At 35.4% G+C, this 16297-nt stretch overlaps 1 protein-coding gene across 50 annotated transcripts in view; it reads right to left on the reverse strand.

Annotated features, from left to right (window-relative positions):
- Nucleotides 1-16297, reverse strand: part of caska (calcium/calmodulin-dependent serine protein kinase a) — a 243950-nt gene that overhangs the window by 110283 nt on the left and 117370 nt on the right. For all 50 annotated transcript variants that reach the window (NM_001423569.1, XM_087265936.1, XM_087265930.1 and 47 more), the window contains exon 2: nt 2082-2194. In NM_001423569.1, coding sequence (NP_001410498.1) covers nt 2082-2194 — 113 coding nt within the window. The remainder of the gene's footprint in view (nt 1-2081; nt 2195-16297) is intronic.

A 16297-nucleotide genomic window follows, 5' to 3' on the forward strand; every position in this document is an offset into this window, starting at 1 on the left:
AAATCAGATGAGCTACAGCAGCAGATCAACACACTGCCCAGCAAACAATTTTGTGTTTAATAGGCATCTCTAGACATCTAAACGTAGACAGCTTGGCTTAAACAAGGCTTAACTTGGGTTGTCAGTGAAAATCTAATAAACATCTAAGAATAGCCCAAAACTAGACTAGTCATCAAATAGACAGTGTAGTGATTCAATTCGGTTTCTTTGAAAAATCGCTTTGAGAGGTGTTTTGACCACCGTACAAACAAAAGGCTTATTACAGAATGCCGTAATTTAAGCTACAGATAACTTTATGACAAACACAGTGCATAAAATAAAGACAGAATATGGCGGACAGCTGAGAACACCTACATGCTGGATTCAGTGACTGGTGCACGTCTCCCCTGCTGCTGCTCGGTGTGTGTGTGTGTGTGTGTGTCTTCATACATTTGATGCACTTGCTATAGACATTATAATAGAAAGCATGGTCCGCTTTCGGTCTGTTGCTTCGATACGCGGCCACCATCTATTATTATGTCAAATAATATGCCCGTCACTGTTCAGGATTCCACTGATTTCTAAAATAAAACTTTGGGATAATCCAATGCAAGTCTTTGATAATAGCAACTCTCCTTCCTCTATTGGATACACACAATATGCAGCCTATCAGCCTATGCAGCAGTATCACTGCTTAAATCGACGAAAATATTTAGCATTTTTTCGTTATGGACTGATTGGACTTGGTGCAAGGTTTGTTTACGTAACAAATTTTTAACATATGATTGCAACAAAAAAAATGCATACAAAAACTTCGGACTTCAGTGTGCAAAGACCTTAAGAATAGGCCAAAACTAGATGTCTATTAGATTTGCAGACAGCCCAAATTTAGCTTTATTTTAGCCAAAGCGACTATGTTTAGACATTTATTTGACATTTAAAAACAAAACAATGCTTGCTGCGTGACGACCCTTTAGCTATGACCAGGAAACTGAGGTTATAATTACATGGACTCACCAACATTGGACAAAAGATGACAATTTTAAGACATTTTTGCTTCAACTTTCAGATTGGGTAGGTGGCTAGGTGCCAACCAAAATGATTCAGAATTGTGTTGGTTATGTAATGTCATGGAGTATATTTTCTTGGAACCCTTAGTACCAATCGACTACTATTTAATTACCATAGCTTACCTGAGTTTTGTTGCTGGTTGTGTAGATTTATGAGCACAGTGCACTCATCTTGTGCTGGCTACTAACAGCAAAATACCACACCAGGTCACAAACCAGGTCAACAAAACAAAATCTCATCAAACTGGCTTGTTCAACATGACAGTGAGTTTGCTGAACTCAATTGGCCCCCACTGCCACCAGATGTCAATATATATCATTACAACATGGGCCAAAAAAAAAGAGATTGTTTAAGAATCTTGATAATAATAAGAAAGAAAACAAAAGGCATACTTAATAAGGTGGTCAAATGAGTGTACAGTCAGCATAAACAAACAAAAAACAGAACATCATCGCAAACACCCTTAGAGAAGCATCTACTTTGGCTAAAAACAAACCACACAGACCAAGACTCACACATACTGTAGAGACACTGAATCTCACGATTGGTAGACACTCCCTAAGGCTCCATTAATGGGGCAATCTGTGATCACACATAGAGCATGCTACAAAGAGCCAGGTCTTCATGGTTGCTTTATCCCACTATAAGCTACAGTATTGTATGATCAGCAGACCAATCCGCTATCTCCGCAAAACACATACGCTCCCTGCTCACTGTGTTGTGCTTTGAATATATGTAACAGCCAAGCATTTTCAAATCAATAAAGCAAAACTAATTCCCCAGTATATTTTAGACAGCTACATTAGTTAGTGTATCCACAAGATGTTTATTTTACACTGAGATTAAATAAACGCAGATATAGATTTTCTGTCTGGTTCATTTCCTGCTGTATGTAAAAAAATATATTTCAATACGTATTCATGAGGAATCGCTGAATATGTATTTTGAGCTCTAGAAAGGTCACAGTTGATGAATTCTCCACACAATCATCACCTAAAGAGGAAACTGGCTGAGGATATGATGTGTTTTACCTTCTGTGCTGAGGCCAGGGCTGGAGGTGAATTTGGCCACATCCACAATCTTCACGGCAAACTGTTGGCCCGTCTCTCTGTTGATGCATCTTCGTACCACACTAAAAGGTCCCCTGGAAAACAAACAAACAGGTCAATTAGAGTCCCACACAGTGGGTTTTTCAATAGCTGAAGCCAAATTCAATAGGACAGGGTGAGCAACAGCCAATATAATGCTGATTTGTTATGTTTGTACACATATTTTAAAATCCTTAAAATAATAATAAATATATATTTAAAGCAATAAATAATAATTTATAACATTATATAATAATTTAACAAATGAACAAAACACAATAACAGCAAATTAAAGAAAGAAATTATTTTTAAAAAAGTCCGTCCAACATGGATCACAACCCATAGTTTGGAATGCAAGTGACCCGCAGATTAAACATTTTTTTGAACTTGTAGGATAATCCAACATTTATAATAATTGCAGAGACATCGCCTTCAAATCACGTGTATGAAAGCATTTTGGCTTTCATCCTTATTACATTTTACAGAGAAAAAGTTAAGTTGAGACCTAAATGCTTTCGTTGGTTTATAAATTACAGGTGTTTTCTGTCACTGTTGTTTAGCCTGCATTGATGCACTCAGGTTAAAGCTTTACAATTAAAGATTGTGATCTCAATTCAAACCTGCGTAACATAAATGATAAATGATAATGATTTGCATGTTTATTAATCCTTCGAAACGCTGCATTAAAATCTGTGTTTGATCTAGAGAGATTCAGTTTTTACATTATTTAAGTTACTGGTATAATGGTTTATCGTTCAGATTTAAACACTGATGTTTATGGTAAAGATTAAAATTGCTGTTTATTGGAACTTTTACTTTTAACAATTTCTTTGTGCAACTAATAGGTGGCGACAAACAACCATCAAAATTATGTCACTGAATCGGTTTTCAAAAATAATTCACCAATTTATGTGTGAATTGTTGAATCATTCTTTGAAAATAAATATGATCTGTTGTACAAGATGTTAGATTTCTATATTTAGCATTATCAGCAACAGTAGCAAAATCATTTTTGAATTGAATATTTTCCTTTTTCAGCCGGTTCTTTCTTGATTTGTATTTTTAATAAAATTACAAGTATTAAGTTATGCTTGTTAAAACCAATAGTTTTTGCAGTAATAATTTTGTATAATTGGAAAGCAAACAATGATTTGTATCCTTCATTTTTTGCAAATCTGAAAAAAGGTCCGATCCGTAACTCAAAAACCACAGTGTGATCCAAACTGTGAGATTTATGATCCATTACACCACTAATTGTTAGCATCTTTCCAAATTCAGATCTATCACAACAAGCTAAATCAAAATTGAAAATAACAACACAAGCGTGAACCTCCAGTTTAAATCTATGTGGCAGCACTGGCTCAAAGCAACTGAGTTATTGTTGCATTGTTGCTCTTGTAAATTTGATGTTAACATTTCTAAAATTTCACATCCACAAAGTATTCAACGTCAACAAAAACTAAAACCTTCACACTGTAAGCAATTCAATTCAGCAAAGAGCTCAGAAGTAATCAGTTTGTTTACAGATACAGTAATTTTGAGGTCACTTCTGATCATCCAACAAAAGTTATGCTACACAAGTAAGGCGCACATTTCAACAAAGCTTGAAGTGATTAAAACTGACATACACAAACTTTGTGGACAAAATTTGTTATATTGTCTGCTGTGACACTATCATTATAGAACCATATGTGCTCTATAGTTTGATAGCAGTGGCTAAAGTGAGAGGCCAGCCCTCTTTCTAAGAATGAAAGAATGCTCAGAGGAGCGATGAGAATGATGGGAACGCTTGGTGCGGGTTGAGTGTTTGAGGATCAGCGGGGAGTACAAGGGCTATGGAGAGGTTGGCTTTCCGTGAAGAGCTGTGATCAGATTTCCAAAAGCCTTTAACCCTCCTCAGCATGAGCTCTGAGGGATTCTCCAGGCCTGAAGAGAGATGGCAAAAGAGCGATCTCTAGAGAATGTGCAGCTTCTGTTTGTATACAGTGGGATGTTGCTGCCAGGCCTGTTTTGGCTGGTGTCCTTTATAGTCTGTAAATATGACACACCGTCCGTCTAATATGAATTCAAAATAAATCCAGACAAAATGCAATGTGAAAGGGTCCGAAATTATTCTCAAGGCGATCATTTTATTTCCATCTGATATATATTCAGAGAACTTTTTGCTAGGAGAGCGTTTAATTCTGTACATTTCAATTTATTTTTATTTCTGTAGAGCCTTTTACAATGTAGATTGCGCCAAAGCAGCGTAACAAAGATGAAGTAGTAAATTGTGACTGCTTCTGTTCAGTTGAAGAACAGTTTAGTTCAGTTCAGATCAACTCTCCCGGAATGCAGTTTAGTGAATCCTCTTAACCCTTTAACGCTCTCACAAAAAAGAGAAAAAAAAAAGAAAATTGGACTGCATTACATAACTCCTAATGTCGCTAGTTAACACACTCAATGCAAAATCAGAATAAAACATCTTGAAATGCTAAATCATCTTTTCTTTTTTGAAGTATGGCATAAAATATTTCAGATTCTCTAACATGTTTTCTGGATTTCTTTTTACAACGAAACCAAAGTCAAGTGTAGTAGTGCAACAGGATTTAGTTTGATTTTCTTTGTAAACTAACAGTGCTCTTTGTGTAAACCATTATTTTAAAAAAACTTTAAATTACTTTAACAGTCATTATTTAAAATAGTCAAAATATGGGCAACCATTTGGTAGAGCAGACAGTTAAAGGGTTAATACAAAAACAGAGTTATATCTTTACAAATTATGTTCAATTTATCAATAAAATCCAAAAATGCAACATTAAAAAGCTTTTATTTATTGTGGGGCAAAACAGATTGCCCACAGATGCCTCACTTCAAATGAAGTGTTAGTGAACGTGATCATTCCTCCCTCTTTACTACTGGTTATAGCACCAAATGAACATGAATAAACATCTCTCACGTAACAGTTTAGGCTTTATTTTCCAACAGAAGAAGATGTCCATAAAAAACAGCTTACAACAATGCAAAAATGATAATATATCATTTTCATTCAATTAGTTAGACACAAAAAGCATTTATTTAAGTATTTGACTAAATCAGCTTAAAAGATCTATACCAGGGTTGCAAGGATGTTTCTAGAGAGCCTAGTAAGAGCTTGATTAGCTAGCCCAAGTGTGTCTGATTGGGGTTGGAACTAAACTTTGCAGGACACCTTAATTTGGTTTTAAATTAGAAATGGACACTACTGTAAAAAGTTCCTTCAGTGCAGTTTACATTTGCTTTTAATTGTGTTTTTAATTGTTCTGTTGCTAATTGTAATCTTTAATATTCTAGAAAATTGCCATCATTGCCACTTTAGGTTTCAACCGGTAACACCGCAGAGATTTTAACTTACAGTATATTTACTGAATACTGATTGTAAAAAACTAATGTTAACATTACTCATATGCTGAATAAAAATGCTATTTCAGCAGGAGGCGTCTACTACAGCGTTTCCCTGGTTACTGTAGTAAAAAAATTCAAATCTAGCAAGATTTTATCGATTTCAGAAACTACACAGCCTCCCAATACTCAGACTAAATTAAGGTAAAATTTAGCATACTGATATAAAATGTAATACATTGTACTTTTTAAGGGCCTTAATTTCTCGAAAGTGATTTATTAACATTTAATACTCTAACCCCCATTGGACACCCTGCACAATATGAGGCTTTAAAATTGTAAAACTAATATACTGTATAAAAGACAAACTTGGTCTTAAAATGACTCTTTTTTTCCAAAATGTAAACATTCTTAAGACTTTATGTTAAGCTCTTCAGTTTAGATAATCTCGTCTGCTCTGCAGTAAGTGAAAATAAACTGGTGTGATATTTACATTCTCTAAGCTCAATGTGGCCACATTTTGAAACTTGACATTTCTTCTCTTCACTGCCGCAGCGTCTGTAAGAATGTCTCACCCTCCTCCTCAGGTAGGCGAGTTACATTTTATTACAGACGCCCCAGTTCACTCTGACCCTTAGATATGAAGACATAAAAATAGACAAGACTTTATGAAATATGTGTTGTCAGAAGCTCTCTGTACAGTTCCCAGGTCAGTTCTCCATGGAGAGCACTTTCTGGCTGGCTGCTGTCTTCTTGTCATCTGAGTTCTCTGGCTGAACTGTTAATGAAGTGCAGGTGCAGTGAACGTGTGTTTGGAGAGCTGCACCGCTAGTGCAGGCTGAGCTCCGTCTGCCCAGTCATTAATAGCCAGATTTACACCCTAACATGAAGCAGACCTTTTTTTTTAAAGCTTGCAAAAACAGAAAAAAAATCTCAATTATGAATTAGTTGCTTTCCATCAAGTTGTTAGCAAAGTCTCTTTAAGACAAGTGATTTCACTCGGCGGCCATCTTTGTAACACCTCTTAGGCAGAATGCACAGGCCATGTGTATGAAGGTGGAAACATTAAATTCTCCAAAACTGTTTGCCAAGCTTATGATTTAATTTCATATGGGGAATCACCAATAAAATTAAACAACAACGGCCTCTTTAGTTTAATTTTTAAATGTTCTAATCACACAAAATTTGCAGAAACTCAAGTCTGTCTGTACTAGAAGGCAGGCTTCATTCGCCATGTAGCAATCGACGATTGGTTCCTGTATTAGAAGGCAGGCTTCATTCGCCATGTAGCAATCGACGATTGGTTCCTGTATTAGAAGGCAGGCTTCATTCGCCATGTAGCAATCGACGATTGGTTCCTGTATTAGAAGGCAGGCTTCATTCGCCATGTAGCTTGATGATTGGCTCCTGTACTAGAAGGCGGGCTTCATTCGCCATATAGCGATCAACGACTGGCTCCGTTAAAAGAAGGGGGGCTTCATTGGCCAAATAGTAGGGGTGTGAACCTACACTGGTCTCACGGTTCGGTTTGGTTCCGATTATTATACCATCGATTCGGTTCAATTCGATATCTTGTTGCATTGACGATGCTTTCCATACATAAATACATTTTTTCTTTACAAAAAAAAACTAAATGTGCGCACATCTAAAAATCTAAAAGGCATGTTGTGAGTATTATTAAAAGACCTTTGAGAGCTAAAGTGGCAGTGTGCCGATTTTCTTTTGATTTTTTCTTCACAACACAATAATTTTTTATTAACATCTATGAATATATTATTTGTAACACAATTTTGTCCCTTAATAAAAGCAGTCAGATATACAAACTGTACCTTTAATTTGACCTGCTCAAAGAAAACACTTTTTTATTTTTTACATATATTAAATAATATAAAAGAGCCCTCACCAAATGCTCAGATTTAGACTCAAGACTCCCTCATTCTCTCACACAAGTATAATTTTAAATTTTTTAAAAAGCACACAAACACATGGGCAGCGCTGGGAAGTTTTGTCCAATGAGACATGAGTAATTAAGTTTTTAAACTGAAATTGCTGAAATCAATAAGTCACAGGGTTAAATTGTTTCTCATGTCACAATGTATAGGAAAAAAATCAGTCGTGTGGCTTACTGTTTAAAAAAACACAACAAGATCATACAATGCAATAACAATAAACAATTTACAACAAAACATCCCTCATATCACAATATAAATCATGTCATATGCAGATAATGACATCATGATGTACAGTACCATTTCTGAAAATTTAACTAATAGTTTATATATACAGGGCTCGAAATTAACCTTTTTTCTTGGTAGCACCAGTGCTTCTAACTTTAAAAATGTAAGCGCATCAGTCAAAATTTAGTCGCACCCACCAATTATGAGTACCGTTACTACAAGTTTTATACAAACATATTTATTGTATTTGAAATCAACACTAATCAAACTAACAAGCAGAAAAAATTAATACATATATGCAAGCGTGAGGAAAATATGTCTCGACGAAATCCCGTTATCACAAGAAAATATATTTTTATAACAGAACTGAGTGACCAAAGCATACACGGAGCGCTCACCGGCCCTGCACACACTGCTTGAATGAATCTGTTAACTGTATAACTGTGCTGTTCTTACAAGTGCTGTCAGATATTGCACTGATGCTTTTGACACATACTGTACCTTATTATATGCATACATGTTAATAGCAATACTGTTTTTTTTTTTTTAGGAGTAGCGATGTTAGTTTACTCAGTGCAATACCGTTTACTGCAGCAAGTTGACATGACAACTGTTTTAAACCATTCCTGAGCGCTGCGTTTCGCGTTCCAAGTGCAGACAAACAGCTTAGAGATGCATTCTGCGTGAATGTCTCCCGAATCCGTGCATGTGGTGAACATTTTGCAGTAAAAACTGGTCGCACACAACAATTTTAAGCACTCACAGAAGTGCTCTCAAATATATTTTAAGGTCGCATAGATAAAATTTCGGGCGCATATGCGACCAAAATGGTCGCAATTTCGAGCCCTGATATATATATATATATATATATATATATATATATATATATATATATATATATATGTATATATATATATATATATATATATATATATATATATATATATATATATATATATATATATATATATGCTCAGAAATGTACTCACTCATATGTGATCACATTTCTCACTTTGTTTAGAACGTATTTTCTTATAAAATGTAGAAATATAAAACAAATATTAATAAAATATGAAACTTTTCAAAAACTAATGATTGTGGGTCCAACATAAAAATAAATATAAAAGTGCTAAATTAAATGCAAAATGTAGCCATTGCACTACGTACAAGATTGCAAATTCTAACAATGCTGTTCATCATGCTTCTGTCAGCATCTCTGTAATGGTAATATTGTGCTCATATAAATGATGAAAAAGTTCTAAAGTAAACAATGTATTTTGTGACACCATGAAATAAACTATACAGCCTAATATAAAACAATAATATTTCTTGGTCTATTGACCTTATTCTAAAATGCGGAAGTGCGCCTGTTTTCGCGATTGTCTTAAAACTTTCGATTCAGTCGCCTATGGGAGAAATGACTAGGAATAATAAACGGCAGAAAACGGTCAAACTACTTGCTCTACAAACAAATGTTTGCATGACTATACAGACCAAGTAGAATAATATAACAAGAAAATATCAAATTGCAACATCAAGCAGCGTAATGAGCAGTTTTTAATGTCTAAAAATGAATGGAAGTGAATGAGACTGGAAGTCTCGAGCCAAAAAGATTCAAATGGCAGCACCCACTCGTCGGCGGAGAAAAAGGTCAATAGGGTATGCATTAGGGTTGTAACGGTATGAATTTTTCACGGTATGATAATCGTCTAAAACAATACCACGGTTTGACGGTTTCGCGGTATACGGTATGTTACAAATGTTACAAAATAATAGAACAGTGAAGCAAATTTGACTTTTTCCATATAATATATTTTTAGTTACTATAAACAACACCACAATGAACAAATAAAAATAAGAAAATAATAAATAATGTGTCAAAGTCCAAATAAAGTCCAAATAAACATGGTGCAAATCATCAGTAAAAAATAGATATAAATATTTACTATACTATAAATAGTTACATAATGAAACTAGATTCAATATGGAACATCCTTAGGTTCTATGTGCCAGCATGGATTTGAATGTGGTTGTATGCAATGCAGACAAACAGCTGCATCTTCATTTGCGTCTTTTGAAAACAGCAAGAGCAGCTGTTAGTCTTTGCTGTGTCACTGTTTTGTCATGTTTCTGTGCTGCTGTGCATGCAAAAGTACTTAGCATGAGAATTATTTCATGCAAAACTTTTTTTTTTCCGTTTTATTTAGCCGCGCATAAATGTATGCCTTTCTCTCATTCCGTGTTGTTCAAAAAGCTTGGTCCACAAACAAAAGCGAAACCTATGCTTATTGGTTGTGATATAGCGAGTTTGAACCAATCTGGGCATGGAGGAGGGACAATGCATCAATGTATCATGTCTGATTTGTCCGGAGACACAGTGACGAGCGTTTCTTTGTCAAATCAGTGTTGTCAAATGTTGATGACGTAACCGCACTGATTCCGGAGCCTCTGAAAGTCCGCAAATGTTATGTGATACAGCACTGGAAAGCTGAGATTCTCTTCTTTATGCCAATCTTTGAATTGTATGAATCGGATCAGCGGATCAAAAGTTATTAAACATTTAAGAGCAATACTTATTTTTAGCCGCGGGCGGCTGTCTCGGTCTTTAAGGGTTAAAACCGTTGATATGCAATTGTTCATGGTATGATAATCGTGCACGTTCAAATCGTGGTAAACCGTCATACCGGTATATTGTTACAACCCTAGTATGCATCATCATATTGTAGAGCCTACCAGTGACATCAAAGACATTATAAAAACTCAACTATTCAACAAGACCATACAACCCAAAATCTTAAGAAAAAAGAAAAAACAGGACAAAGCAAGAGGATCTTTACAAAAACAAGTGGTTACACATTTAGCTTACTTAATTGCACATCAGCATCTTAAGGCTATTTCATTGAACAGTACATGATAAGTGCAACTTCACATTTCAATAAGAGATGATACACAAATATAGAAATAGAAATAAATACAATTCACAAACAATGTATTTTCAAGGTCAATATTTGATAAATAACTTAAAAGTCTTCTTGGTGATTGATTTAAGGTGTTTGCATGACCTTACACATTGCCATTTTATAACAAGCATAACTAGTTTAAGATGTGCATGTAAATGCAATGATTGACCTCAATACTCGACAAATGAGCAGATGCTTTTTAATAGCTAAATAGAACTGCTTTTAAAGCACAAGACAAGTCTATTCTGATTCAGCTATAAAACTGCAATGCTGGCAAACTGGAGAAGAATGCAAATTGAAGAGGTGCTTGAAAGCTTATTACTGTCACTATATCTTGCTAATACATGTGCGAGAAGGGCTGTGTTTTTCCCCAACACAAACTGCCGGAGCAGATGGCGCGAAGCACAAAGCTGCTTACTGGCAGAGAGCCGAGGTTCAGCCACGCGTGGCTCAGAGCTGGACCTGCCCATACTAAACTGCTGGAACTGTGGACACATGACATCTACAAGCACCAGAACATCTGAATGGGCTTTATCTACTCAATCTGTCATGGTCCTCATGCAAATGTTCTCTAGACATTACGTAAACGATGTTATATGTAGGATAGACACCAGAAATGATGAAAATGTCATTGAGCTGCTCTGAGCTATCTCTTGAAAATATCACAGCTGTGTTTATCTGCACTGCTCGAGTCCTGAAGGAGTTCAATGCAAAGGTTTTTAATGGCAGGATAGCACCGAGTCTACACGAGTTGTGAGTGGTGTGACGAGACTAAAGAAAGAAGAGGATAGTATTCCAATTACTAGGGCTGTCACGATATCTATATTTGTCAGTGGGCGATACATTGCACAGAAATTAATTGCGATAAACGATATTATTGCCACTTTATAACTTTTATCACCAATAAAAAAATCATTTTTACATCATAAGTGTGTATTAGTTCAGGTGTTTCATTTTTAAGAATATTTAGAATATTCAGGTTTGGAATTGAAACATGAAAACAATTATCTCAAAATAAATAAGTAATAATAAATAGTAGATGTAAACAAAAAGTGTAAGTATAAATATAGCGACAATTGTGACAGGCCTACCAACTACAGCTGATTTTAAACTCCAATCCCTCAATTTTTTTAAATTTGTGGTTTCAAACAATTTATATGAGCTCAATTTAAATAAACTTAATTAGTTGAACATTACTAAATTTAATAAGTTTGTTTAAATTTAACCCATACACTGTTTACAACCACTTATTTAAAAAAAACAAGTAGTAAATCCTATAAAAAGAACTTTCAGTGAATCATAAATTGAAATGAAACTGACCAAAACAATTTCAAGTGATGCAATATAATGCCATTAGTTATCAACTGCTGAGTATACCCACACTGTTGAGCTGTGTGGGTGCTATTTTTAGCTTACCAATATTTATTTCTCATTTAAAACTAATATTCATAGAAGTCTTAGGACCAATCTCAATTCTATTTTTTGACCTCTACCGCTTCCCCTTGTCCCTTAAAAATGAGTGTAAAGGGGAAGGGCTTCAAAATTTCCCCTTAAGAATTTTGACAACAGCACCTGCACACGTCATCAAATGTCATTGCGATCTTATGTTTCATATGAGATCAGGCGATCGCGACTGCTGTAGTTATTCCAGTTGTGTTATTTTTTTGGTATTTATCTTCAGGAAATCACTAAAGGATCATGTAACGATATAATGTGGCTTGTAACTCGTAAGATCGTAACTAGCTAACTAACTAGCCTATACTGTGGATATACACTATGCTATATTTACTATGTAAACAAACCAAAATCAACATTAACATTATAGCAGACACTGTCGAAAGCTAATTTCCAAGCAGTAGACTTTTCTTACAAGGTATTCCAGTGTCATCGAGTGTCAATGTTGTGGGACTGCTGTACAGGAGGTATTATAAGGGATTATAGATTGCAAAATGTATCGGTTTTTATTTACGTTTTTTTTTTCTATATAAAAGCATGACGATAAAACATGAACGCAGTTATGAATATATTAAAACATGTTTGTTTGTGGTAAAAAATTAAAAAGAATTACAAAAAAACTAATTTGTGGCTCTCCTTACTTCCAGGTGCAGCGATCCTGCCATTGTGGCTGGTGTATATTAGGAAATTTTCTTCCTCCTTGGTTTCGAGTGTGGTTCTGAAAAATCTTCAATCAAAGTGCTATTTACTCCTTGCCCTTAGTCTTACGCCTTCAAGTTAAGGAGAATTGGGACACCCCTACCCCTTCATGGGAATGCCCAAAACGAGAGGTAAAGGGAAGGGCTAAGGGGTAGAATTGGGTTTGGGCCTTAATCAACCCATTTTATCTAAATGAATGGATTCTTTCCAAATATTGCTAATTATGTTCATTCATAATGCAATAAGTATCACATCAAAACAAAAGATTAAAATGGCAATGTCAGATTTTTCTGATATTGTGCAACCAAAATGGCAATAAACCCAAATCTCATCAACACCAAACAGAATTTTTAAGGTATAAAAGAAAGACGTTTGACATATCCACTTTGACAGATCCCTGTGAGGACTGCTGCGGTGCTGATTTACGATTGCATCAATAGAGTCTTTGCTAACTGAATCAGTGCATGGGCCGCTCGCTCTCAGCAGCTGCTATAGATGACAGGCACAAGCAGCAACATGCTGTAACGCGCAGCGGGATGCCGTGTTTAGTGCCAAAGCGAACCGGGCAGATTAGATAAGACCAGTGCAGACATGAGAACAGTGGGTACGGGTCACTCGTACGCAGGATAAACAAGCCTGGGTAAACCACTTTACAGCAAGTTGAGCAGGTGAATATTTCATTGAAGTGTCTTTCTGTGCAGGAATCATAAATAATGATGGACAGAGAAGATGTCCTCTGCAGCAGAGCATGACGGGGGAAGAGGTGCTGGCAGGCAGAAATATGAGGCGAGGAAGCAAAAGCTGAGCAAAAAAAAAAAAAAAAAAACAGGAAAAGGGGAACAGAGATAGACGACACAGCAAGATGAGAGAGAAGCGAAGTAGAGTGTAAAGAATAGAGAGGAGGATAAGAGAAAGAGCCAGACAGTGGGGGGGCTGCTGTTTGGTGACAGCTGGTTACAGTGAGCGAGAGATGATGGCGTAGGTGCAGGGTTTCACCTGCGGAAGGCATGCATGCGTGGGTACCTGCAGGACACCTGACAGCTCAGAGCTGTACAGAATGCTGGTGAACATGGATCATCTTGCATCTATCTATATTAGAGGGGCATAGTACATGTATTTGTACTTAAGATTTCTGATACGAGTCTGTTTGGCAAACAGGTACAGATAAAATGCAGTAGTTTAACCATTACACTTGCAAAACTTGTTTATGCAAAACAAAGGAAATAACGAGAACATAACATTTATATCAATGCATTCTGATGCTGTAGATGCCTCTGAATAAAGTACATAGTGAGCAGCTGCAGAAAAGAAAAAAAAAAACATTTCCCAAATATGTCTCTCCCCCCAACTCTCTCTCCAATTTTGCTTCCTGTCTAACTGTCCTTTGCAATTAAGACAAAAATATATAAAAAATGTAAATACATATTTTTTGTGCTTAAAACATACAATAAAATCATATAGAATATATACACACATGCGTAGGGCTGCATAATCTTAGAAAAACATAATACTGTTGTATTTATTTTTTATACAATGTCACCAGTTGTTTTAAATAGCTCTATTTAGTGTTTTTCTGGGGAGTATTCAGGTACAGGAATTCAATAATCATAATGCAAAATATGCTTTTCCAAATTTTTAAATTCTAAAATCAAGAAACATTTTCTAGACAAGTAAAAATCAGGTTTTGTTTTCGAAAATAATGCAAAAATTAGGTAGGGTTTCCTTAAAATAATCAAAACAATCTGCCAACGAGACGAGTTAAATAAGATATTGAAAATGAAATATTTGCACTAGAAATATGACAAATGACAAATTTGCAGTGCAAACAAATGTGAAATGACACTGTATAGTCAGTGGCGTAGTGGACGAGCGGGGCGTGATCAGGGGGCTCTGCGTCGTCGCACTTCAATGACAATGACATCTGACTGCTTGTATTAAAAGATAAAATTGTATTACAAATAACGTTAATATAAATATATAATATAAATATATATTTATAAATTATACACTTTAATATAAGAATTCTTGTGCTGTGAATCAGCAGAAAGAAACCATGTCAATGGAAAGTATGTATGAAAATCATTGTCAATGCACCGTGAAGGTCATGAAATCTATATGAAAAGTAACAATCTAAATGTAAAGGTTTTAAATGAACAGTAGGATAGTGTAGTGTACTTTGGGATTATGCTTTGTCTTTTTTGGTGTTGTTAAAACCACAGATCTTTATAAAATATAGTAAATCACACTTTAAATCGCAATTACATTTTTTCTCCAAATCGTACAGTCCTACATGCAGTCCTAACATATAGGGGTACTAACATATAGAAATCTTAGCAGTCTCTAAATGTAATTTACATCCACATGGTTTCGGTGGTTTAACTGGGAAAGGCACTGCTGTCACTTCTTGCTTCTTCAAAAGCACAGAATGTGAAGAACAAATAGAGCTTGTATGCACAGGTGTGTGTACACGAATTAGTACCTGTACTGTGTCAACATGTGTAACTTTGGTCAAAGCATAAAATAAACGGAAAAACAAAACTGCATTAACAGGCAAATGAAGAATCTATACGCTTGCTTAGGCTTTGATTAATGTTCAAATTACCCACTCAGAACAAACATCATAAAGCCCAACCTAGAAAACTCCTCTTGAACTAAATGTGGGCACTAGAGGTAATAAAACAGAGAAATAGGAAAAACTTGTCAATCAAAAAATGTATTTCGGCAAGTCTAAATTAATCAAATCTGTGGTAAATAGGTAAATTGTACCTATAATATTGCTCAGTGTCATTACTGTATTATACAATGCTAAAAACACTGCTCATTATTAGTTCATGATATTTAATGCTGGTGCTGCCTGTTATTGGAGAAATTTAAAGGGGTGGTCCACTATGATATCATATTTTAAACTTTAGTTGATGTGTAATGTAGCTGTGTGAACATAAACATCTCTGAATGTAAAAAGTTCTAAGTTCAATGCAAAGGGAGACCTTGGTTTTTACAGAGTTAGCTTAGCAAAGCCTACAATGAACGAATTTTGGGGACTACAAAAAATACTTCGCCCCTGTGAGATCACAAAAGTTTGTTACTGCGCATCCAAACTGCGAATGCAGGTAAGGACCGTGGCCAGAGGTGCTGTAACGTTATAGCATAGATGAAGCTAAAAATTCGTCTAAACACAGCTGTTTCCACAGAGCTTTGTCTGTTTCTGTATTTGGGCTTCCAAAAGACATGACACAAAGACAGAAGTGTTAACAGTTCAATATTAATTATGTTCCAGAGAATTAATAATAAATAAATAAATAAATAAAATACACAGCAAGCATGATTTAACAAAACAGCTCCAGAATCTATCCTAGTTCAGTGCTGGATTCGGCTAAAATCTCCTCAAAGCAGAAGCTGTAAGCTACAAGTAAGTGTTTTATAAGTTAAAATTGATCATGACATGTACAGTGTCTAGCGTTATCGATATGCTGTAGCAATGATGTATACAATGGGAAATGCTGCTTTG

The sequence above is a fragment of the Danio rerio genome, chromosome 9, assembly GCF_052040795.2.
Source record: "Danio rerio strain M-AB ecotype USA chromosome 9, GRCz13ab, whole genome shotgun sequence".
Classification (NCBI taxonomy): Eukaryota; Metazoa; Chordata; class Actinopteri; order Cypriniformes; family Danionidae; genus Danio; species Danio rerio.